General features: G+C 54.9%; 1 protein-coding gene across 5 annotated transcripts in view; it reads right to left on the reverse strand.

The window, feature by feature from the left end:
• Positions 1–24,819, reverse strand: part of VAV2 (vav guanine nucleotide exchange factor 2) — a 105,417-nt gene extending 80,598 nt beyond the window's left edge. Inside the window, exon 1 of one of the 5 annotated variants that reach the window (XM_061352379.1) lies at positions 24,307–24,818. In XM_061352379.1, the coding sequence (XP_061208363.1) occupies positions 24,307–24,510 (204 nt within the window). In that variant the 5' untranslated portion in view covers positions 24,511–24,818. Of the gene's footprint in view, positions 1–24,306 lie in introns of all 5 variants that reach the window. The other 4 variants (XM_061352380.1, XM_061352381.1, XM_061352382.1 and 1 more) reach the window with 4 other exon arrangements.
• Between the last annotated feature and the right edge of the window lie 680 nt (positions 24,820–25,499).

Here is a 25,499-nt window from a genome sequence, read left to right on the forward strand (position 1 = left end):
GCTTGCAAACGTCAAGTAACTTAACCAGGCTTCATTATTATTAACTTAATAATGTAAAATAGCTTAATTTCCTTTTAATTAAGAGAATCAAAGCAGAGTCTTTGGGACCACCATATCTCCACAGACGTGACAGTGATGCAGCTCATCCTTATCGCTGTGTTTGGGATTACGTGTGAGGTTTGTGGCAATGGATTAGCAAAACCACCTCATTAACAACAGGCTCATCCACCTACACAAAGAAAGAATCTTTCACTCTTCTCAGCCATGCCAGCCCCCTCTACACAGAGCCGTGGAGTGACAGCACAGGACGGCTTACACAGGGTGTTCCCATCACAACAAGAGCCTTCTCCTTAGACAAGCAAGTGCCAGCAACAGAAATTGAAACCAGTTCTGGTTTTCTAGGGCATTCCTCCACCTCGCATGAACACTGCAGTAAACATCATCTGTCAAGACTGAGGCTTAGTTTGGAATCGCTTTACAGCCTCGCACTGATGCGGGTTATTTCATAGCTTCATCTTTTGGTCTCTGCAAGAATTCACACCCTGGGCTTGCAGCAGGGGCGTTTTCTGCAGCGCTGCAGCCTCATTGATTCCCATTTCTAGCACACAGTAATTTTAAATCCCTTTAAGTCTCTGGTTTCGAAAGTTAATGACACAGGTTATAGCCACAATTACACACAGCAAGATGCTGCATGCACCCTTCGCAGTGCTGCCCAGTCTCTGCAGCATTCCCTGCCCACCTCTCACTCACCCCATGAGGGCTGAAGGGCTCGGGAGGAAGGACGTTCACAGTGGTCCCATTCAGCCACGAGAAAGGCACCCACTGGTGGGGAAGCCTGAACCCTCCGCACTGGGTGTTTGTGGATTAAATGCTGCACAGCTCAGAGCTCACCCTGCTGCGGTCCTGAATGATCACGGAGATCCCACATCCAAGTAAGCAACAGGAGCCCCAGCTCCATCCCGGCCAAGCGCAGGCAGAGGACAAGCACCAACACAGAAGCCACTGATCTATTTACAGAGTTGCTGGAAAGGCCTAAAGCAAACCACAATAAACCAAGGCAGCAGCACCATGGTCCTGCTCCACCAGCAAGGAGCTGGCAGCAGGGCCAGGCCACCATGCTGCCCACTGGAAAAGCCACCACGTGATGATGGCCACAGGCTGGGTTTTAGCTCCACTTCTCACGCACAAGAAGTCGGGGGGGTACGAGCCACGTGTGCGTGTCTGTGGCACAGTTTGCTCCTGGGCTATTTCCTTCTTGCCCATCTGCAAGCACCTCCATGTGCTTTTGCTCGCAGGTGTCTCGAGGTTGGTTTGCTGGTGATGGAAGGTCATGAATTGTTGGCTTAACTGTGATACTCAATGGCCTCATGTTAAAATTAGCTACAGTTCAAAATAAGCTGTGCTGAGGCCATTTCATTTACCAGTCAATCACACCTCTGGACAAGCAAACACTCCACAGGAGAAAGGGAGAGAGAGAAATCAATGTTCTCCATGGGCCTCATTCACCACCTGCCAGGCCCAAAATCAATAGTGTCATTTATATGCTCCAAGCAAGACTTGAGTGCTACAATCTCCTTTGGTGCAAGGGCCAGTGGGAGCCCAAGCACTGCACACCCTGAGTTCCACCATCACCCTCCTCTGCACCCAAAACAACCCCAGTATCAGCCAGCCATCACCACCAACCGGGATGCTCAGTTCTGGATACAGACCCCAGAGACCACAGCATCTTCCACAGACATCAGCATCCCTCACTGAACACCGGGCAGGCTCTGCAAGCAGCCATGGCACACGTCCTTGGCATAGGCAGAGCTCCCCAGGCACTGCAAAGTGCATCCAAGGTGCGGTGGAGAGGGAGTTCCTAAAGCCAGAGCAAAGAGGCAATGGGGGCAGGGATGGGACTGTACCACAGCAGCAAGAAACTCATCCACTAAAACAAAGCACCTTGAAGCATGCTGACAGATGAGAGCCTGTGGTCAGTTCTGCCCTGAGCCTCTGAGGGTTATGAGAAGTCAACACTAGAGGCAGTGGCCAGAGCCCCACTCCTGCTGCCGGCAGAAGGGCCCCAGCACCTGCACTCAATGAGCTCCAGAACAGCTTTGCTTGTTTTTAAACACCGTGTAACACCATTGGGTGAATGAACCTGCCCTGCCCTGCAAAGGGCACACACCTTCCTGCTCCCACAGAGCTGCTCGCTCAAGGGAGATGGCAAAGAGGCGGACAAAAAGCTGGTAAATGCAGCAGCATTTGCTCAGCAACCAAACTGCCCGAGGTGGGATCTGGAGGATGCTCATGGGAGCATCGGAGCAGTCCCTGGTCCCTGCAGTTGGGATAGCAGAAGGGAGAGAGGTGCAAAGTTTAGGAGTCTCCAAGAGACATTTAATACCATGAGAAAATGTAGGAAAAAGAAAGAAATCATCAAAACACAGAACCCCAGACTGGTTTGGGCTCAAGGGGCTTAAAGCTCCTCCAGCTCCAACCCCTGCCACGGGCAGGGACCCCTTCCACTGGAGCAGCTTGCTCCAAGCCCCTGTGTCCAACCTGGCCTTGAGCACTGCCAGGGATGGGGCAGCCACAGCTTCTCTGGGCAGCCTGAGGATGGGGCAGGCAGAGGACTCGCAGCTTCTCAGAAAGGGTTTTTGGGGAGGCAGCACTGGCCTGAGCTGAGAGGGGCCGCACACAACAGCCCTGGGCGGCACTGAGCCACGTGCTGAACCACAGCCAAACCCAGGGGCTTGGAATGGGTCCTGCAGCACGTGAGGAATGCCGCAGCGCTGCCCGCTAGCCCCAATAGCCCACTGCCAATGACGAAAGGGACTTTCTTTAGTGCTTCCTGACCATGAGGTCAGATTTCCTCCTACCTCGCTGCCGGCGCAGCCCGAAAGCACCAGGCACAAAGCAAGTCCCAGCCAGGAGCTGTGAACATCTGCTTATCACAGCCTCTGCAGCGGGGAAGGGAGGGTCTCATTGAGAAAACACATCATCTGCAACAGTCAATGGGAGACGGTGCAAACCTCTCAGAAAGCCAAAGCACGCTTCCCCAGGTCACATCAAACTTCCCTGAGCTACCCTGACACTGCAAAGGGGCATCGAAAGTCCCTTTGTTTGCCCCTAAGTCAAGAGCAGCTGAGAAGTCCAAGAGCATCCAAACACGCAGCAGGAACCACAGGGCTGCAGCCAGCATAGCTGCATTTAAAACCATGCAGATCATGACCTTTATCCAACCTCTCCGCCCAATCTCACTCGCCTCCACATCAGGGTGTTACCAGGAGAGTTTTGGGAGCAGTAATAAGAGTCAAAAGCACAAGTGGAGCTTTTACCCCCTCCACCAGCAGCACCACAGCTTGCGTGGCTTTGTTCCTTCTTACGTTTCGCCCCGTTGTCCCCATGCAGAGGAGCAGCCACAGAAATGACACAGAACATCTCCACAGAAACTCTGCCTTCCCCTTCACATTTGGATTCAAGTCGCAGCTCATCCATTACTTTAGATGGACAGATTAAATTTCAGGGGTTTGGACAGCAGATTTAGCTATTGAGAAGCAGAGACTGAAATTATTTCTCAAACAATTTATTGCTATTATTTCCCCCCATTTCAAAGACATTCCCACTGGAGAGAGCTCATGGGCTGGGTGAATTCCACTTGGTGAGATGGGTTAATGAGCCTGAAATGCTGATGAGCACGGACCTCCCCACAGCTTTTCCATCTCCTCATACCCACAAGCAAGGATTAGCCTTTGGAGAGTACCTGAGAGAGAGGAACCATTTATTTTAGCAAATGCCCATAGCTCCCCACTGGAAGGACTGAGGCAAAGCAAACCTGCAGCGAGCAAAGGTGCTTCCCTGCGAGAAGCATCAGCAGAGCTCAGAGGAGCTGCAAAGCCCCCACATAAGCTCACCAGGAGCTTCTACCTTGCTCAACAGGGGCACAACACTGAGCCAGGCAGCATCCTTGATCCCCATCATCACTCACAGGGCCCAAGCAGACACAGAACCCCCAGGTACCTTACAGGAACTTCTCTTCACTCTCTCAAAGCAAAGAGGTGTCTCAGAGAACAATATTAAGCTCACGAACTGGAAGACTGAACATACATACAATCATAAACACAATTCAAAGCCGGGGAGCTTGAATTTCACAGGTTACTCTGACGTGAGAAGGCTCAGCCCCAGAACAGCTCTCAGCAGTGCTCAAGTCAGTGGGCACAGACACTAACCAGAGCTCCTGGACTTCACACAAGACAGGAAGCGTTGGAACAAGGCGAGAACCAGAGGCGAGCACCTCCGAGGTGTCAGACATGAGGAGGACGTGGGAAGAGCAAGAGAAGGGCAGAGGCTCAAAAGATTAAATCCAGTCAGTCACAGGCGCAGAAGCCGCTCAGGGGACACGGGAGCACATCCTGAGGCTGCCCAGGACACAGCTGCTCCCTGGGCAGGAGAGGAGGACCCTGCGCTGGGGCGGCAGCAGCATCCCCAGGGCTGCTGCAGTAATGCACAGCCCAAGCCCAGCACCGCAGGAACATGTCCTGGTTTATCTTAGGAAAGCTTTGCTGACACCCCAGCTTCCCCCGAGGAGGGCCAGGCTCGCTTCCTCCATCCCATACACTCCTCGGGCAAAACAAGGAGGAGAGAACAGAGATGACAGCAGAGCCCAGACGCTCGCATCCTCCAAGGGGAACTCCCAACAGCAGTGATGACATCCCCAAAGCTTAAAACCCCTGCTGAGCCCTCCGGGGCAGGGCAGGGCAGCACAGCACGGGAGGTCCATGAGGGCTTGTTGAGGTCCATCTGTCCGTCCATCAAGGGTCACCCCATGGTGCGCGGGGGCTTTAAATGAGCGGAAGGAAGCTGCAGTTTCCCAGAGCAGATGCGGAGCTGCAGCCAGGGCAGCACTTCCCTCCTTTGTGGAGCCCTCCCATGCCTGCAGGGCCCTGTGAGGCATCAAGGGAAGTGCTCTGATTGCCTTGGAGCACTCTATCAGAGATTCTCAGATGGGCTCTGAGGGTCTCTGCTCCCACACCAAGGGTCCGGGCAGCCCAGAATCCAGCAGGTCCAACGGGTTCAGCACCGCAGGTCTGAGGTTTGTGTCACCAAACTCCTCAGCACTGAGGCTCTGGGAAACCCTCATCAAGTTCCCTGCATCGCAGCAGGCTGCTGACCCGGATTTATCAGACAAGGATACATGCAGCGCCATTCCCAGGAGTAACAAAAGCGCCTGCTCCTCCAGACACCGCAAGCATCAGGACTGAGGGAAGCAAACACACAGCAGCAGTTGTTCCTGCAGGTCCTGGCCTGCACCGGCACCGCGTGGCTGCCAGGGCAGGAGCAGAGGCTGTCAGCAGCCTAAGCTATGGGGAAACCCACCAGTTACCACCATGGAGCTCTGGAGCAGTAGCCGAGCGGGACCTCCTGAGGGCCATCAGCACCGCAGGCAGGCACAGCAAAGGGGTTTCTTTGCGACGTTCCCACAGAGTCAGGGTTAGAGCCTCTGACTCCTGCGTCTGATCCGGGCTGCCTCCGCGGTACGTGGACCAAATCCAGGCTTGGCTTTGGTAAGCACCAAGGTCTGAGACTGCATAAAGCACGGGAACTGCTCAGTCTGCCCACGCTTGGCACCCTGAATGGAGAGTGCCCTTCCACGTTCAGTAAATCCAGCCTCTTCCTCCTCTCCCTGGAAGAGCAGCAGCTCCGGCAGGAGAGCTCAGGTAGGAAAGGGGAGCAGGGAGGGAAAAGTAAAGCCATGTCTTGGCTTTTACTATGGATGTGAAGTCCTGAACTCCTGTTTGCTCAGCAGGGCTCACCCTTCACTCACGAAACACAGCCACAGGTGAAAGATGGGGATTATGATTACAGCTGATCAAGAACCGAGACACCTTCCCACACACTGAGCTCCCAGCAAAGAACATGGAAAACATTTGGGGCAAGCCAAGGCATTAAGATGGGACTTGATGTGAACCATGACAATGGAATTGTAACACAGAATTCAGCTGCTGTTAATGAGTAATTGTGTAACCGTATCTAGTGTTACACTGCAATGACACGCTCACAGGGGCTTTCCAAGCACTCATTGTCCTCCTGCTCCCCAGGCTGGCGCAGGCAATGGGACCGCAATGAGCATCCGACAGGACAGCGATGAGAACAACCACGGTGCGTCTGTGGGATGGGGAAAGCAGCAGGTCAGGAATCAAGCCTTGTCCCATGAAGTACTGGGCCAGAGCCGGGGGAGCCCCAGGCCTGCAAGCCCGGGCCAATTCCAGAAACTCACAGAGCTCATTTCTGCCTCTTTAAAACCAGGCTGCCTTGTAAAAACCCCAAAGAGAAACTGAGCCTTTGGAGGGAACCACGGGGTGGGATCTGCGGGAGGTGCCTGCAATAGCTGAATCCAGTATCGCTTGTGCAAAGCTGCCCGAACAGAGGACTGAACAACAGCCAAACATGTAAGGTCAATTCCTTTATATCAGTTTTATAGGAGTCCCATATGAGCCCAGCTTTAAATACCCACTAATGTCTCCAGACCATCCCCGAGATGATTGTGCCACAGGCGGCCACCGTTCAAGGCACATCCTCATTCCAGGGCATGCACCAGTCTCACTGCAGGCTCCATGTGCTTTTCTGTTTTAAAACATCCCAAGCAATCTTATTCCAACAGCTCTGCCATCACATCAATTGCATGTCATCTCCCAGCATCCCAAAGACTTCTCTGGCAAAAGCTTCTACGGATGCTACTGCATTATTCATCCACCCATTTTTCTCCACAGTCATGATTTTGGGTGACCCACTTCCAATTAGATTCACTTCACTTTCAGAAAGGCTCAGAAATTACACCTATTGTTGGAAAATGTGCTATTTTCCTCACTTCAGGAAGCGCCAGGTCACCTGCCAGGAAGCAGGATTGCTGAACCAAGGAACCTCCTGACATATTCATCCCACTGCACGGAAGCAGCACCAAGGGAAAGCATCACCGCAAAGCAAAACCCCAGCCATGCAAACCCTTGTAACTCTGCATTTGCTGTGGCTGTCACCTTCTAAACTGGCCACGGGGAAGATGATGGCCTAGAATAATTGCACAAGCCTCTTGTTCTGAGATTCGCACAGTCTTGTGCCCCAGACACATCTGGAGATGATAGTTCAGCTTCCAGATCAGAGCTGAAGGACCCAAAGCTGTAGCTGCTGCTGGCATCAGAAGATGGAGATGGTCTGCTCCTGGCTGCTGACACACACTGACACCATCACACCCTCCCGGGCTGCTGCCCAAGGTGCCATCTACTCACAAAGCTTTGCTGCAAATCAGGCCAGTGCCTGACAACGGGTTCAGTGAAAAACGGTTCCAAAATGTCACTGCAGGGGCTGGGGTGCCATTATGAGGAGCAGGAAACAAACACTCCAAAAACTCTGCTTAATGGCACCAGGTAATGATGCTGAAAGATTACCCCCGGCTTCTTCCTGAAGCGCTAATTAAAACCAGAACACTGCTTTTCACATCACAGATAACCACTGCAGACCCGCACACAAGATCAAGCTGCAGTTTGCAACATTAAGCCCACAAAGTGCTTTTAAAAGGTCTCTGGATGCTCCTCAGCCTCATGCCAGCATGCTGGGGCTCTGTGCAGACACCAGCTCCTGGCTGCGGGGATGGGGCGGTCCTGGAGCAGCTCAGAGCCTTTTTCACCTCCAATTGCAACAGGGCCATGGGATGCTTCTGGGCCATCCCTGCATTGCTCCTCCATGCACAAGCTCCCTCCATGGAAAGAGCAGGCGTGTGGAAAGACAGATCCACACCACAAACGCCTCTGCGCAAAGGAAAACTCTCATGGATCACAGGACCCAGCAGGCAGCATATGGAGGCTCCTTGTGCGGGCACAGAGCACAGACCCCGAGTCACTCAGAGCTTCTTCCCCCCCCGGGTTTTAAATAATGCCTGTTTTGTTGCGTTTCAGGCTGTGAACAGACGCTGTGAGCTGCAGAACAGGGACGGGTTTGTTTCCTCTCATCCTTCAACTGAGGATCATCAGGATTTCTAGCTCCACTTTTCTTCTGCAGAAAATGAAGCTGGAACACGGGGGCAAAAGCAGGAGCAGGAGGAGCACTGCCTGCAAGGTGACAGCCTACCATGAGGGACTGTAACACGTGTGCAATGCACAGGAAACTGCTCAAACAAGAGTCACAAGTGATGGACTCACAGCTGTGTGCTCAGAACTCCCCAGGCATCAGGAGAAGCCCCCCCGAGTCCTCAACAGGCTTCAGAGTCAGTCCCAAAATCCCTCTTGGTGTTCTCATACCAGCTCCGAGTCCATTTCTGTGTGTCAGGAACACAGACACGGACACAGACACGGACACAGACACGGACACGGACACGGACACGAACACAGACACGGACACGGACACGGACACGGACACGGACACGGACACGCACACGCACACGGACACGCACACGGACACGCACACGGACACGCACACGGACACGCACACGGACACGCACACGGACACGCACACGGACACGCACACGGACACGCACACGGACACGCACACGGACACGCACACGGACACGCACACGGACACGCACACGGACACGCACACGGACACGCACACGGACACACACACGGACACACACACGGACACACACACGGACACACACACGGACACACACACGGACACACACACGGACACACACACGGACACACACACGGACACACACACGGACACACACACGGACACACACACGGACACACACACGGACACACACACGACACACACACGACACACACACGGACACACACACGACACACACACGACACACACACGACACACACACGGACACACACACGGACACACACACGGACACACACACGGACACACACACGGACACACACACGGACACACACACGGACACACACACGAACACACACACGAACACACACACGAACACACACACGAACACACACACGAACACACACACGGACACACACGACACACGAACACACACACGAACACACACACGGACACACACACGAACACACACACGAACACACACACGAACACACACACGAACACACACACGAACACACACACGAACACACACACGAACACACACACGAACACACACACGAACACACACACGAACACACACACGAACACACACACGAACACACACACGAACACACACACGAACACACACACGGACACGCACTCACTCTGACTCCTGTGATTTGCATTCAGGGTATCGGTTCCTCTGCCTCTCCACACTGCAAGGACATTAATTAACTGAACAGTAACTGTAAGTATCACAAAGCCTGGGAGGCCAAGACAGGAAACCTGAAGGTTACCCAGCTCATTTAATGGATGCGAGAGAGAAAAATCAGACTGAACTTCGATCAGGGGAAGGATGGGCAGGCCATTGGCATTACTGTGATGTTGTTGTTAGCTGCGGGGTTTTAATATTAAAGCCTATATTTTATCTTTACGATATCAGTTAAGCATTTTCTCCATCCTGTGACTCCACAGTTTATCCCTGGTTACACTCACTCAAGAGAGAAAACCAATCAGGAATTTCTCGCTGTAGACAACAGGAAAAGCCCATTATCTCCAGGAGGTGACTTTGCCTCTCTCTGTCCCTGCAATAACACAGCTCTGGCCAAACACAGGTACTTTCCATGGACTTGCATCCCCCTTGCAAAGAACATGGCGATGTATTTACAAGCCAGACAGGAACAGTTCCACCAGCCAGTGTGTATGAGCAGAGCTTAGCCTCCTAATTGGAGTATCTAAAATAAACTCTGTGTAATTGCCTTTGCAGAGCAGGGAGCTTTAGGGAAGGTTGCGTGGCTTTTGCTGTGTTGGTCTAATTAATTTGGTACAAGTTGAACATGGGGATAAGGCCCCAGGGACCTTAGGGCTGGGCTGGACCACTAATGCTGTGCTTCAGCAGGAGGGCTTTGGAGGGGCCAGGAAGCAGCATTTGGGTCCTTCCTGGGCTCAGCTGCATCTTCCCTCCCAAAGCCGCCCGCTCTGCTTTAGTGGGCTGCAAATGATGTGGACATGAAAGGACAACAGTGGGAGCTTCTAACGCAGAGGATCAATACATGCAAATAGGCAGCAGCCCTAAAAACACTCACTGACCCGCACACTAAAGTTACTTTATTGACATGGTTAAGACAGTGTCAAAGCGCAGCTAAACACAGGCTCTTCATTTCCCCATTCTTGGCAACAACCCTGTCCTAAGTGCCACCCAACTGAAGGTCATTTTTACTTAATGATCTTTCTTCTGCTTTGAATGAATCCTTCTCAGCAACTGCCTTCAACAACGCATACTCAGGGGAAGAGGGATGGAGAACATTTAAGCAGAGAATTAAGGCGCAAGAATGAGCCCAGAGGTTTTTCTCAGGCCGACGCACACTCAGCTTTGTGCAGCCCAAAGTAGAAGTTATTAAAAACATTTGTTTGGAAGCCAGCGTGACACTTTTTAAATGTCATACAGCAAATATAAAGACAGGTCTGGCCCCTGTAAAAGCGGCTGTGGCACACATCGGGCTGAGCTGTTAGGAATAAATTGCTCCTCTGCATAATGCAATCAAGACTGTACAAAGAAGGAAAAGGCTACACAGTATTTTACGGGGCCATAAACACCAAGGGAAATAAAACATCTCTCTCTAAGGTGCAGCTTTCAATGCAAAAAGCTCTTATTCACAACAGTGCTTCCTCGGGCTCCACAGAGGAAAGGCTTCCAGCTGCGGAGTGCCTCTTGGGGAAGGAGCATAAATAACATTGCATGTAAAGTCATTACGACCCATCGCTTCTGGTTGCATTCAAGAAGCAGACTGAGACATTTTCTGGACCATGCTCCACCACAGGGAGCGCTCCCTGGCCAGGACTCGAGCAGGGACCGACATCCATCTGATGGACACCTGGCAAGGGGCTCGCATCCCAGCGGGATGAGAAAGCCAAGGCAGCGCGCGGCCTCCCTTCCTGTCGGATGAGTAACAAAGCCCGTCCACCTTGGGTTTGTACCTTGACTCAAACCCACGTGCAGAGCACCCCACGTCAGCCCCTGGCAGCTCCCCCCAGACATTCACCCCCTCAGACCTCAAATCACTGCCTAAAACAGCCCGTGTGCTACCGGCTCACGACAGACCCAGACTCCACACAGAGCTGACCCCGTGGGTGCCTGGCACTGGTCACGCAGGGATGTACACACACACACACAAACACACACACACTCCTGTCCACTGCTAAAGGAGACTCCTACAGAGCCAGGGCTGGAAGCAGCCCACAGCACACACACAGACCCACAGCAGTAGCAGAGCTGTCTCTTTGTTTCATGGTTGCCTTAACCCCAGGGCTGCGCTGGCAGCACCTCACTCCCGCATGCAGCATTCTCACTATCCTGTTTTAAGCCACCCATAGAAAAGTTTTCTCCCAAAGAACAGCAGGAACAACGATGCCAAAACACCCGCCAGGGAGCTCGAGGCTGCGGCAGGGCCATGGACCCAGCAGCACATCAGCTCCATCAGCCCTCATCACCCCAGCCTGTCCCAGAGTGAGGATGTCCAAGAGCCCAGGAGGGCCAATGGGAAATGGAGATGGATCTTCAGCTTCATGGGCACTGAAAACATTAAACCCCAAAGAAAGGAGCCAGAAGGCGTTGGCTCCCTGCAGGGGCTGCGGGTGGGACATCCGAATGTGCCAGACGGCGTTTGTTCTGTTTGAGTAAAGCACCAAGTGGGTGGAGGGAGGAGAAGCTCCACCGTTATTCTTCAGCACTCAAACACATGACAAAGCCTGGCTGCTAACGTGACAAAGACAAAACCAAGCCGTTATTAAGTTACCCTGAGCACAGAGACAAGTTAAATACCCCTTTTTGTCTCCAGTTTCCTCCTGAGCTCTGTCAGGAGCCGCTCCTGCTCCACACAGCTCCTGACAGTCCTGCTGGGGGGAATAACGGGTTCCTATGGAGTGATAACACTACCTGATGCCTTGTCTTTATCACACAGCATCTCCACACCATGGCACTGTTATTAGAAAGAGTCTCCCAAAAAACTCCAAATCATAGGAAAAAGAACCACTCGGAAAGGGGATTTGAGCAGCTCCTCCTTCCACGTGTGCACAAGAGCAGTGCTCACTGAAACAGGACTTGGATTCGCCTCCCCAGGATCAGAACAGGCAAAACCTGGTGGCTACAGAGGTGAGGTAAGTCCTTCCCTCTGCTTCAGCTCAGGTTTAACCCATGAACACGGCCTCCTCCTCGGCCAGCTCCTCCCTGCCCCATAGAATTACAAGGCTGCTTTACACCTGAAGTTTTCCTCTCACTCCTTTTAATTACAATCAGTTGAAACAGACATTTAACATGCTTAACATCATCCTCCTCCATGCATTAACAGATAATACTATGGACTGAGTTAGCCTTTGCTGCTGGAGCCCAAGCTGAATGTGGGCTGTGTTTAGTTTTACTTTTGCATCACTGCACAAGGAGGCAGACCCAAGATCCCACCACCCGCTCCTCAGGAATCCTCCTGCTTTATACATTTTAAAACTTGGGTGTTTTAAATTCGCTTTCAAGTCTATGAGGCATCAGAGAGCGCTTCAACCATGGGTTTATGCATAGAATCACTAAATCATAGAATAGTTAGGGTTGGAAAGGACCTTAAGATCATCAAGTTCCAACCCCCCTGCCATGGGCAGGGACACCTCACACTAAACCATCTCACCCAAGGCCTCGTCCAACCTGGCCTTGAACACTGCCAGGGATAGAGCATTCACAGCCTCCCTGGGCACCCATTCCAGTGCCTCACCACCCTCACAGGAAAGAACTTCCTCCTTATATCCAATCTAAACTTCCCCTGTTTCAGTTTGAAGCCATTACCCCTTGTCCTGTCACTACAGTCCCTAATGAAGAGTCCATCCCCAGCATCCCTATAGGCCCCCTTCAGATACTGGAGGTACCTCCCACAGTACTGAAAGCATCACCTTCCACGCCTGCTCCTCTGACTTCCCGCAAGGAAAATCAAAGTCTCACCTCACAGGATGCCAGGAGCTGGCTCCCCCAGAGGAACCCCACAGAAACACTTCCCACACCGCTGATCCCTGCTGCTGGCTCCAAGCTGCAGGCGAGGCACCCACTGGGGCACAGCAGGATCCCGATCCCGGGACTGACGAGGGGTGGAAGGGAACCAGTGCGGGCAGATGCACCCCAGCACAGAGCTGCAGCCCTGATGAACACAGCAAGAGCTGGGTTACAACAGACACCTTCACAAGCAACCCAGACGTGCTGTGGGCATCTGGCTGAGATGGCAGACGGGCCGAGGCACCACAGCCAGTGTGGGTGTCACATCGCCACTGGGCTCATAGGGACCCCTCGCTGGAGGCTCTTGCCCTCCCTACTTCAGCCTGAGATGAAAGCTAAATCACGGCCTGCACAGAAGTGGCAGCCTGAAAAACCATGGCCAAGCCATCCCATAAGAGCCCACCACGAGGAGCTGGCTTGGCTGTGGGTCCTGCACTTGGAGCATCCCCATCCAGGAAAGCAGAGCTTTTCCAGCAGATAGTAAATAATGAGCCCCACAGCAAGCCAGCTCCACCCAGGCAATAGGACTCATCTGGCAGGTTGGACCGTGCCAGAGAAACATTCAAAGAGAACCCAAAGCAGGCAGGATGAAGGCTGAAACAATAAAACAAAGGATGCTCCACTCTTAACTGTCCATCAGAGTCCCATACCCCAGCACCGTCCTTCCCCGCTGCAAAGGAACAGATTTTGCCCACACTGCCAAAATCACCAGGAACTATGAAAATGCAATGAGGCTCCATCCTGCACCAGTTAACTCATTTATCCCTCCACAGAGCCAGTCTCCACCCCAGCAGCTGTATGCTAATTCCTCCATGCTGCTTTATTATCGCTCGGAACAGATGTTCGAGCCGCTCCACAACCCAGAGGTTACAAACCCCATTAACCTGGGCTGGGAGGCGCCCAGCACCGGGGGAGCACCGGCTCTGCCCTCCTGCAGCCAGAGGAGATGCTCCTCCAGCGTGGCACCACCAGCAACCGGGGACGGGGCATGGGGAACGGATGCACTGGTAACAGATAAAAGTACCCCCAAACACCGTAGGACAAAGGTGGAGAGTCCAAGGGTGGGAGGCGATTTACAGGCTTGCTCCAAAGCTCAGGGAAATCAGCTGCTTCCAAAACCTCAGGCACAAATGTGATGCAATAACCTTTTTTCCCCATTTTTGAGGGGGGTCTGTCTCTGCTGGGGTGCGTGTGCAACACACACAAGATAAACCCGACTGCGAGAGGTTTAGTGTTCCCCATGGAGTGGATTTCTCTAGTGCAGCCCAGTGCGGCTCCTGCAGTAATTAACGCCAGAATCTATTTATGACCTTTGCATAAATTGTTCTTTTCTGACAGGAAAGCTGTTCAAAGCTTACGTTGGCAAAGATAATTAAGAGGGAAGGGGGGGGACAAAAATCTGGAATTAAATCTCTAATTAGAAAGAGCTTTTTGTGACAACCTGGCTAAAACCCCACTCTCGAGCAGATACTGTAGTTTCGTTAAAGCTTTTTCGTTATCCCTCCTGAGATAACTGAGCCATCAGTACAAGGGAAGTTTACCTCTAACCTTTGTCACTCCTAAGAAAAACAAGTGCGGAGGCATCCCTCCACATGGGTAAAGCCTGGGGACGTGCAACCCCGACACACCAAAGGCTGTAACACCTTCGGGCAAGGGATGAGCAAAACCTCTGCATGGCCATGGGTGCTGCATCAGGTCTGCATCGCTGCTCCTCACCTCCCGGTCATGGGTCACGGTGCAAGGAACAGGTTTTGCTGTCAATGGCTTAGGGTATTTGACCAAGTTTGCTGTATCTCAGACCCAGTCCTTGCTCCACCAGCACAAACATCCCACCCCTGCCACTGGAGAAAGCAAAACTGAACTGATGCATGAGAGGAGGTTAAAGCTAGAGAATAAACTGCCATGTTCGAGACCTTCCAGCACTTGGAGACCAAACCCAGCACCCAGCCCTCACCACTGCGACATGAACGTGCAGAGGGCAGGATCGCATCCCGCCAGACCCAGATCTATTTATTCTGAAGGTATGTTAGAAGGCCCATAAAAGACTCTGGTTTCACATAAACCTCCCTACACTCAAGGAACGCGTTCCCCTGCATCTCAGCTGGTTCCACAAGCAGAAGATGACCCCTGCTGCGAGGTGAGGGGTGACCAGGAACAGGGATGCAGGGGGCGCAGGGACACCTCCCTGGGAACATCAGCAACCCCCAGTGCAGCCCCCTCACTGCTCCTCCTGCAGCCTCGCACAGGAAAGCGCACCCATGCAAGGGAGCCCAGCACCAACAGGCTGCATCCTCCCCTCTGGGGCTCACCAGGGACTTCCCTGGAAAATCCCTCATGTGAGACAGTGCTTCCCATAAACACAAAGGGTCTCAATGCACTCACACTGCTGCACACGTTTCCTGTCCTGGGGACAGGCCATTCAGCCTAGGATTTCCACTCTTTAACTCCCTCCAGCTCTTCAAAACACATCATTTTACTTACACATACCTCCCATTGCACACATGCATCTGTACCTCCCACTCTTGTTGTTCTGCCACAGACATGAGCCCAACCTCTCAGTGCCAGGGCTCTCCTTTAAGGAACACCTGTATCCCTGCAGGAACCTGGATGCTCCCAGCTCAGCTGTGAACATTCCAAACGCCTGAGAAACCCAAAGGAGCCAAACAGCCTGTCCTAGAAAGCAGAATCAGTTTACACAGACAACTCCCTCAGAGCAGCCCAAGGGACGCGTACTCAGCAAGGACACACGGATGGGTCCCGTGCCAGGCGCTGCCACAGGGAATGGGGAGCTCATCCCATCCCCAGCTCTTGTGCTGCACCGGCTCCATTGCAGAGCACAGGGCGCTGTGCTCCCGGCGCAGGGGACACGGGTGCTCCACGCAGCCCAACGCTTCCGTCATGCCCGAGCTCAGCAGCTCGCACAGACAGCTCTGTGTTCGCAGCAGTAAACACAAATCACTCCTCCCGCTCCTCCCCTTCTTGATCCACAACCCTCCTCTGTTCCCTCCTCAGCCCCTTTCCAATGCCAGATGTTCCATTTAGCTCCAAAGCACTATAAAACACAACAAAAGATACGAATGCTACAAAAGAGCCAATTTACCCCTCCTCTCCATCAGTTTTAAAGTGTATGCTTGAAGAGAAAGAGCAAGTTTCCTTTATGGGCATCTTCCAACCTCCCCATCTGTCAGACCCAACCCCTGTGGGCAGAGCTGTGGCTCCAGTGCAGGCAGGAGCCAGCAGCTGCCCCAGATGGAGCTGGGCATGGCCCAGAGCTCATTGCAAGCAGGGGATGCAAGCCCCAGAGTGGGCAAATCCCTCCCACGTTCAACCCTGCTCTCATCACATCCAAGAGCAGCATCCCCTGCACCAAACCAGGCTCACCCCATCAGCAGGGCCTGGGACAGAGCATGGAGCTGAGGCTGCTCCTGGCCAGGGTGCACAGGGCACCCACAGGATGGGAATGTTCCCCAGGTGCAGCAAGCCTGGCAAATCCAAGCCTGAGGAGTCAAGCAGCATCATGGCAAATAAAAGCTGATTTAGATCTGGGTCTCTACCACGGGCAACGCTGCAGAGTCTGCGACAGGGAGCTCACTGGATCACACCAGCGAGGAGCCAAGCGAGCAGAGCAAGTCAGGATATGAGTCAGGCTGGTGTCTTTCCAAGGAGGCAGGGGAGGACCTTCCGGCTCCATCCCTGCTGTCCAGACGGGGCAGGCCCTCGGGTTATGAAACAAGAACAGATTTCACATCGCCTCCAGCTCCCCCAGCACGGCAGGGGCGGAAGAGAGACAATGGGCAGCAGCATCCTTGGTCCGTGTGAGGGGACGGGAAGGGCTGCAGCCCCCCGCACCCCGGGTGACAACAACCGGGTGACATCAACTGCTTCGGGGACTTCAGAAGGAAAGGGCTCCCAAAAGGGGAGCTGCTCCAACGCCCGTTCTGCAGGAGCTGCCAGGCAGCCCGAGCTTGATGGCAACAAACTGCTGCTCTTCAGTGACTTCTGCCCAGGAAAACGGGGGTTTTACAGACCAGGAGGGCTTTGAGCCTCCACGCAGCTCAGGAGCCTGACCCACCTGCACCCGCATGCTTTCCAATCTCCTTCTGCAGTGGAGTCCTTCTGGCTGTTACCAGAGCGAGAACGCCTCTGACACCAGGAGAGGACCCCAATGATCCAATTACCTGTGATAGATGTGTCCCTGTGGAAACCTCCCAGGGCAGGGCATCTTAGCTGAGCCTCAGCATTAACACAGACTGGACTCAGCGAGGCTGAGGTGCTCCAGAGCAGGATCCAGGTCAAATCCCGCAGGAGCAGCAGCACAACAGAACACCCGTGCCCTGGGAGCAGGCTCAGCAGGCGTGAGGTCACTGATACACTCGAGGTGTAGGAGACCAGGGGAGAGGAGCTCGAGCAGCACAGTTCTGCATACACAGCCCCTGCACCAGGCAGCACCAGGCAGGAGAGCCCAGCCCTGCCTCACCACCAGCAGAGTGGAGGGCGAGGGGTGGCTCATTGAGCTGTACCATGGATGGAGGCCAGCCCTGAGCTGCGACCAAAACAAACGAAGGGGTGGGGAAGGACTCCGATTATTAGAAACAGAGCTTTCTGCAGGCTCCTTCCTGAAGGGGAGAAGTTGTGTCACTGACACCGAGCCTGAGCCTGAGCCTGAGGCTGTCAATGCAGACTGCAGTTAACAGCTGCCCTAAGGAGGCTCTGCCCCTCCAAAGGAGGGCACAGCTTCGAACAGGCAGGACCTGTGACGGGGGTGGCCCTGGAAGCCAGGAGGATGCTGAGCGGTGACACAGGAGTCACCCCAGGATGAGCCCCCCCGGACGTCGCCAGAGCAGAGCCCTGGGGCTGATACCCCCCGGTCTAACACTGACAGCAGAGCTGGGGGTGACCCAGGCCAGGAACAGGACCAGGCTTTGCCTGGGGCAGTGCTCATGGAAGCAGCACTGTGAGCCCCCAGAGCGGGGATGCTGCAGGGGCAGCTGGGCAGGCGGATGGACACTGCATGAACACAAGAGCAGGTCACCCTAAGGGGGCACCAGCAAGTCTTTGGGTGGGATGGGACACTCAAAAAGCTGTGCTGGCTGCTGGGAGAGCAGCCACAGGAGCCTTTTAGGACCTCAGAGAGTCCAAGGGGTCCAGCTGATGCCAAGGGCAGTGTGAGGGAGGGGAGAAAGGGAAAGAACAAAAAGCTGCTGTGGAAGGGGATCCATGCTTTGAAAATCAGAGACTCTTCACATCCAGAGGTGCTGCCAAGCCCACTGAACCCCACCTGAATCAATGGGACCCCGCCTGTGCTGCTGGGACATGTGCGAGTAGGGACCACTAAACACGGACTTAGGGGGAGTCAAGGGGAGAAGGCACAAAGCTGCAGGGAGAGGTTTGTCTCTTGAAGAGGGGACAAAGAAGCCGGTCAAAACATTTACCCTCAGGTCAGTGTGGAGCAACACTGAGATGGTGCCAAACCCAGGTCCCTTCTGGCCCCACATGAGCTGGAGAGAGCAAAAAGCCCATGGGCCTGGCCAGGGGCTCCCACACCCAGGAGCCACGACTCAGGGTGATGGGCAGCGGCGAGGTGGGGATTTTCAACACAGCCCCCCCCCCCCGCTGTAACCAAAGCCCCAGCTCACATCCTCACATCCTGCTCCATCCAGCCCCAATTCCTCACCCAACACGGGATGGCCACCACGAAGGAGGGACAAGCTGAGCATTGCTTACGGCTCATCAGCATGCTGCTGAGATAGAAGGCAGCTTCCAAGACTGGTCCCAACTTGAAAAGCTACCAAATGGCCTGGTTTCTTGGCTTTGTGTTTTAAAGGCACCTATTCATCCGAGTGCTCCTGGTAGGATTTTAATGCAGGTATTTAATGCCCATCAATCATTCTGGGGAAAGAAAAAAGTTTTCACTGCTTTTCATGTTTCTTGGCAGAGCCAGCAGGATCCATCCGACACCTTCCGCCTTCGCCTGCCCAACAGGACTCAGGAGCTGCAGGTTCAGTTGTAACTTGCAGCTTGGCCAAACAGCTAGAAAGAGGACACTGCCTCCAGCTCACACCAGGTTTTAGGGTGCTCTTTGACATGCAGGAGGCAGGAAGGGGGCTGCCAAGAAAGCCTGAAACCAGCTCCTATTTGCAAGGGGCTCACAAGACAGAGCACCTTTTTTTCCCTTTGTAAAGCTCAGCACATCCAAACGGGAAGTCACTGAGACACAGTAAACAGGGATATGTAATGAGGCCATTTTTTATAGCCTGTTTTGGAACAGAACCCAATTTCAAGAGGCAGAGAGTAAATAAAAAGCCAGAGAACCTGAGCAGGGTAGATGAGAGAGCAGCTACACAGCCCCTGCTCAAACAACCCACTACCCCAAGAAGACAGAATCGTACCTAGCTGCTATCATGACATATGGAAGTAATTACAAGCACTGTAGCTATAAAGCCTTTAAGTGGCATGTCAAAAATCCCGAAGCCTTGTGAACGATTACAGACACCAAACAGGCCAACGTGCCTTCATCTCCCACACAGCCGAGGGAAGCAGTTGCCACAAGCCACCCTGGTGTGACAGCAAACGAGTCCTGGAATTCCAGAGTGGTTTGGGTTGGACGAGACCTTAAACCTCACCCAGTTTATAACTGGCCCCCTGCCCCAGGCAAGGACACCTTTCACTAGAGCAGGTTGCTCCAAGCCCCATCCAGCCTGGCCTTGAGCACTGCCAGGGATGGGGCATGACGATAATAAGCACCTTCATCACTGATAAACAGGACTTTGGTATCAAACTATTGCCATCCTGCAGACCCTTTCCCAGGCTCCCTGCACAGCTCGGCCTGGTGCAGGTGGGACACCCCCCAAACCCAGGCAGTCAGCTGTCTCTGGGGCTCCTTAATAAGAGCAGAACAGAGCAGTGGGCAGCCAAGTCATCACACCAATTACATCTGCTGTGTCTCAGCAGTCTCGAGAGCCCCAGTAAAACCTCCAGGCACTGCAGACCGAGATGGATTATCTCTAGGGAGATGTCAATATGCTTCAAAATAAGAATCCTTAATGAGCTGCCCATTACTGCTAACTCGGAGCCTGCACACACAGATACACACATCACATACACAGCTGCTGCATTTCAAGTATCCAGAAGATTCTGAAGCAGGGAAAAAAAAAGAAGATATTTAGCAGTGCCCAGGCTAACCCTAAAAGAAGGGTGAATGGGGTGTGTTATCAACAGCAGTCTTCATGTTAAAACAAATCCTGTGATCAAGCCCTACAAAGGTGCAGCTGCTTCGCTATAGATAACGATTTCCACTTGTCCCAGTATAGAATCACAGAACCCCAGACTGGTTTGGGTTAAGGGACCTTAAAGCTCCTCCAGCTCCAACCCCTGCCACAGGCAGGGACCCCTTCCACTGGAGCAGCTTGCTCCAAGCCCCTGTGTCCAACCTGGCCTTGAGCACTGCCAGGGATGGGGCAGCCACAGCTTCTCTGGGCACCCTGTGCCAGCACCTCAGCGCCCTCACAGGGAAGAGCTTCTGTGTAAGGAGGAATGTCAGTGCCATGGCAGGTAACACCACAACAGCACACCCAGGCAGCCAGGACAGGGGCAATGGGGAGACGGGGCTCTGAGGCTCCCATCTTCAGAGGTAATTCCTCTTCCGAGGTGAGCTCCACCTGCAAAGGTGTCCGGCACCCACAAGGTGTCTGCTCAAGCAGGAAGCCCTCATCCCAGGGCTGCGCTTCCCTGCACACGTCAGCGTCAGGAAGGGTCCATTTTATCCAAGGCAAATGCGAAAGAAGTTGAACACTAACAACAATCCCCAGAGCAAACCTCGCACACCAAGCAGCAACCTCACCCACACCCACAGGGCTCTGCTGCACGCACTTTATATGCCTCATCATGCTGAAAGCCCAGTGAGGAGTCCCTTGATTTGTATTTGACCAGAGAGTTAACAAAATTACAACTGAAACCTCATTATCGATGAAAATCCACAGCTGGGACATCTCCATCTTATAAATGGAGCTTGGGATGCCAGAGCAGCCCCGCAGCACTGGGAGTTAGAGCCAGATACTGGGAACAGGGAGGGAAGCGGGAGTCTGGAGGTGGCTCTGCACAGAGATGAGGAGAAATCCTGCACAGGGGACACAGCTTGAACTGCACCCCCGAGCTCTGATCACAGGAACAGACACAAGGATCAACCAGTACTGAGGGCGAATGCACTCAACCCACCCCTCCAGCCAAAGCAAGCAGCAGAAACGGAGCTCTTCTCCAGGCTCATTGCAGGGCACGTGGGGCCAGAAGAGAACCGAGCTTTAGGACTGTTCTCCTGGTTATTCTGTTAGTGTCTGTGGAGGTTCGGCAGCTTTGGGTCACCCCATCCCCATCCTGCCGGGCTCTGCCCAGCACCAGACTCGGTGTTTGGAAACTGAGCAGGAAAGCAAAGCAAAGCACACTGGAAACTGCAACCCGTGGAGGTGATTTTACCCCTTTGCTTCTTTGCTTAAGTACAAGTAAACAAACCAGTGCTGTGTGGCCGGCCTGGGCTCCCTGCGGAACGGGCACGGGAAGGCTTTAGGAGGACGGGACACGGGCTCAGCTCTCCACAGCGCACAGCACACATCCCTGCAGCCTCCCCCATGGCAGGAGCAGGACCCAGTGCTCCAGCTCCCTCCCGCTCACCTTCCTCACACCTTCCCCGCTGCAAGACCAAAGCAGCACAGAAGGGGATTAAAACCACACAAACATACACACCCCAGTGTCTGCATCCTGCAGCATTTCTTTGCAGAGATGGGATTCCACCGCTGGCCTTTGAAATGATGCTCACCTCGGGCCAAAACCTGTTTCTCATTACACACCTGCACAACCCCATTTAATTCACTGAGAAAGGAGGATGACAGAACATTGCTGGGTGTTGCAAGTCGAGCACAAGTGTCTTGCCCCCTGGCATTCTGACTGATTACTAAAACCCCACTAATCTCTGCAGCAAGGCAGAGCTGTGAGCAGCCCAGCCAGGCAGAATGTGCCTCTAGCATCAAACACAACCTCAGAAGTTTCCAGGCACATTCTGTCTTGCACATCCCTTCTGAACACATCACAGCTGTGTGACAGAGATGGGATCCTACACTCTTCTGCTGGAATTCGGCCTGGAGAGACCAAACCATTCACAGGCCCTTCCCCACAGCTCCCAGGCTGCTAGTGCAGCAGAGGCACCAAGGTGAAGAGCAGCAAGATGCCTCCTGTCTTTAGCTACCCCAGGGGAGAAGCCGGATTCCCAAATCCAGGAATAGCCACAGGAACACCAAACACATAAGAGCAAGAAGGACGACTCAGATCTGATTGACTTGGGTCCCATCCTGGCTGAGGACAAGCACCCATAACATACCAGACAATGGCTCTGCACATCCCCAGGACTCAGCTTCCTCCAGGTTGTGCTGGTCTGTTCTGACCACCGACCCCTGAACACTCCTAAAGCTGGGAGCACCCAGGTGGGCTGAATAAAAGTGATTTCATTAAGGACAGCTGGGCTGCAAACAGCTCCAACAAGCACCACCTGCCTGGGCAAGGGCAGCAGGAGCCTCTGCTCCAAGCCACCCCTGGGATCTTCCCTAGCTCACAGGCACCATGCTTCAACCCCTCCTGCATTCCCCACAGGGAAATACTGAACCAAAATTAGGTTTGCAGGATCACAGTATTTCCTTACAACTAAAAAAAGCAGCGCAGTGCCATTCCCAGCACATTCTAGGAACGCCCCAGTCCCCACACACCTCCAGCTCCAGCACAACAGTTTATATTTGGAAGCATCACTCTGTACGGAAGACAGCTTGATCAGTTTATAGCCTGGAAAGCCAAGAGGAAATCTCAGGGCATTGTTCCACCCGGGAAGAGCCTCTGGGGCTGTGTTGTTATTTACTCTGCACCAGCAGCTCTCACGGGCTGGGTTCACCATGGGGCTGAGGCTCCGCACCCTGGTGCCACGCAGGATCGGGGTCTTTGGCTCACGAGCAGCCTCAGCCCCACGTTCAGAACCCCAAAGCACACCCCCACGTCCCAGTCCCCAGGACCGGGTGTCCTGGCCTGCAGCAGCTCCCAGCGCCCAGGGTCACGTCTGGCTGCACAAGGAGGCACAGCCTGCACAGCACCATCACCCTGGAACACAACTCCAGGAGAAGGGAAAGGCGCCGGCCGCGGAGGCAGGGGCTGCCACAGCAGCTCCAGAGCTCGTGTTCACGTTATCCATTATTCATCTCCCAGTGCTTCCATAAAGTTAAAGGGAGTCTCACATGCCCTTGCTACCAGGAAATTTCCCTTCGCTTTTACCAATAACGCCTGTGGCTGCTCAAAACCAAAAGCCAGGAGCTGACATCCACTCATCGCATCAGGGGCCGCGGGCAGGGGGCACACAGCACCCCACTGCAGTTGTTTCCGATTGATTTCACTTCCCGATTCCCATGCAAATGCCGCGCCGCTCGGCTTGCAAAAACAAGAGCCGAGCACTTACACCGCGAACGACCCGACACGGGCTTCATTCCTGTTTTCTCCCGTTGGTTCAGGCCTGCTCCCACCCAAACAACCGGACCCGGGAACACCTCCAGGGAGGGAGCCCCGAAGCTTCCAAGGGCTGGAAGCCGGGTGCGGCGCAGGGAGCGGGGCCCGAGCCGCTGAACCGGGGCCGGGGTTACCGGTTACCCCACGGTAGATGTGGCACCGGAGCTCCGGCCCGGGGGAACAGGACGGGACCACGACCGGCACCGCGTGGCCGGGCTGGGGACAGGGCTGCGGAGCACCCCCGTTAGCGGGGGCTGGGGGGGGGGGGGTTCTTGGCTTTGTTTTCTTTCTCGGTCGTGCTGTAGAGCTTTTATTTGCTCATTTTGCCTTTATCTTCCCGGCCAAAGTCCTGTCCTCGAGGCAGCACCGCGCGCTCCTCCAGCCCCCCCAAGCACAACTGCCGCCTCCTTAACCCGCCCCGGAGCCATCCCCATCGCCTCCTCCTCTTCGCCCTATTATTTGCTTTTGTTCCGCGCTGACTGCGCACAGAACGGGGATGTTTCCCTCTGTCCCGGGGGGCGGGGGGGTTCCTCGGTCCCAGTTCCCACCGCGCTGCGCCCCCCGCTCCCGGCACGACCAGGGGCAACCCGGGGTGCAATGGGGGCCCGGAGCAGCCGGTGTCCCGCGCACCCCCAAAACCCGCTCCCATTCCCCGTCTCTCTAAGTTCTGCAAAGAGCAACACCCAGCCCGGGGCAGGGCGCGCTCCGGGAGCCCCGCACCCTCCTACCTGGGACATCTGGGGCCTGAAGTTGATGTCCTTGAGGTCGATGGAGCCGGGGGAGAGGTTGTGCAGCAGCTGGCAGAGCAGGACCCCGTCCCGCAGCGCCTGCGCCAGGTCGAAGACCACGGCCGATGGCCAGACCACCCGGTGGTTGGGGGGCAAAACTTTGCAGTCGATGAGCCAGCGGCCGCACTGCCGCCACTCCTCCATGGCCGCCGCCGTGCTCGCGCTCCGGCCTTCCTCCTCCTCCTCCTCCTCCTCCTCCGGCCGCCGCTCAGGGGCAGCGGGCGGCTGCTCTGCTCCGCGGCACCGCGCTACCGCCCCGCTCCATCGCCGCCCGCCGCCCGAGGAAGCATCGCTCCGCGCCGGGGCTCTGCGGAGGAGGAGGAGGAGGAGGAGGAAGAGGAGGAGGAGGAGGAAGAAGAGGGGCGGCGCGGAGTTTTCCGGCCGAGGGCAGCCCCTGCCCCCGCCGCGGCCCCTCCGCCCCCCGGCTCTACGCGCGCCGCATCCCCCCGAACAAAGCGGGGGCTCCGGGCACGGCACCCACGGGCACGGCACCCACGGACTCGGCAGCGCTGCCCCGCGCCCCCCGGAAACCTGCCCCCGCCCCGGGCAGGCGGGAGGAGCCGCCCGGCCCCGCCGCCCCTTTGTCTGCGGGAGCCCGGCCCCGGGCGCGGGGGGGGGTAGGGGGGGTTCCCGCCGCCTTCGCTGTTCTCCCAGTGGGAATTTCCCCTTTCCCCTTCCCGTGCCCCCTCGCTCCCTCCCGCCGCCGCCTCCCGCTCTAGGAAGCCGCGGTGCCGCTGCCGGGGCTCCCCCGGACCCCGCTGCCCGCACACACGGGACGGGCGTTGTCCGAGGCGCGGTCCAGGTGCTCCCCCGTGTTCGGGCTGCAAACACTGCAGGGAGAGCTTGAACCCAGACACGCGGTCGGATTCCTCGAGTTAAGCATAAGGAGCACTCCCCTGGTTAATTACCGGGGTGTTTCTGGACAGCCTCAACTCTCGGCCATTGACTCCTCGGCAGCGAACTCCTGAGAAACCTCAGGTTTCCACTGGTGATTTCCACCCGAATCAGGGCCCTTCAGAGCAGCCCCTTTGCAAACCTGCTCCGAGTTCGCTTCCCAGATCCCCTCCCCAGAGTTTGCCCATTAATTTCCAGCCGCGCTTCCCAGCTCAGCAAAACCGGAAGCCGAGGCTGGG

This window comes from Neopsephotus bourkii, unplaced genomic scaffold, assembly GCF_033783945.1.
Source record: "Neopsephotus bourkii isolate Nb327-2 ecotype Australia unplaced genomic scaffold, CSIRO-AGI_Nbou_v1 NB_659, whole genome shotgun sequence".
NCBI classification, from domain to species: domain Eukaryota; kingdom Metazoa; phylum Chordata; class Aves; order Psittaciformes; family Psittacidae; genus Neopsephotus; species Neopsephotus bourkii.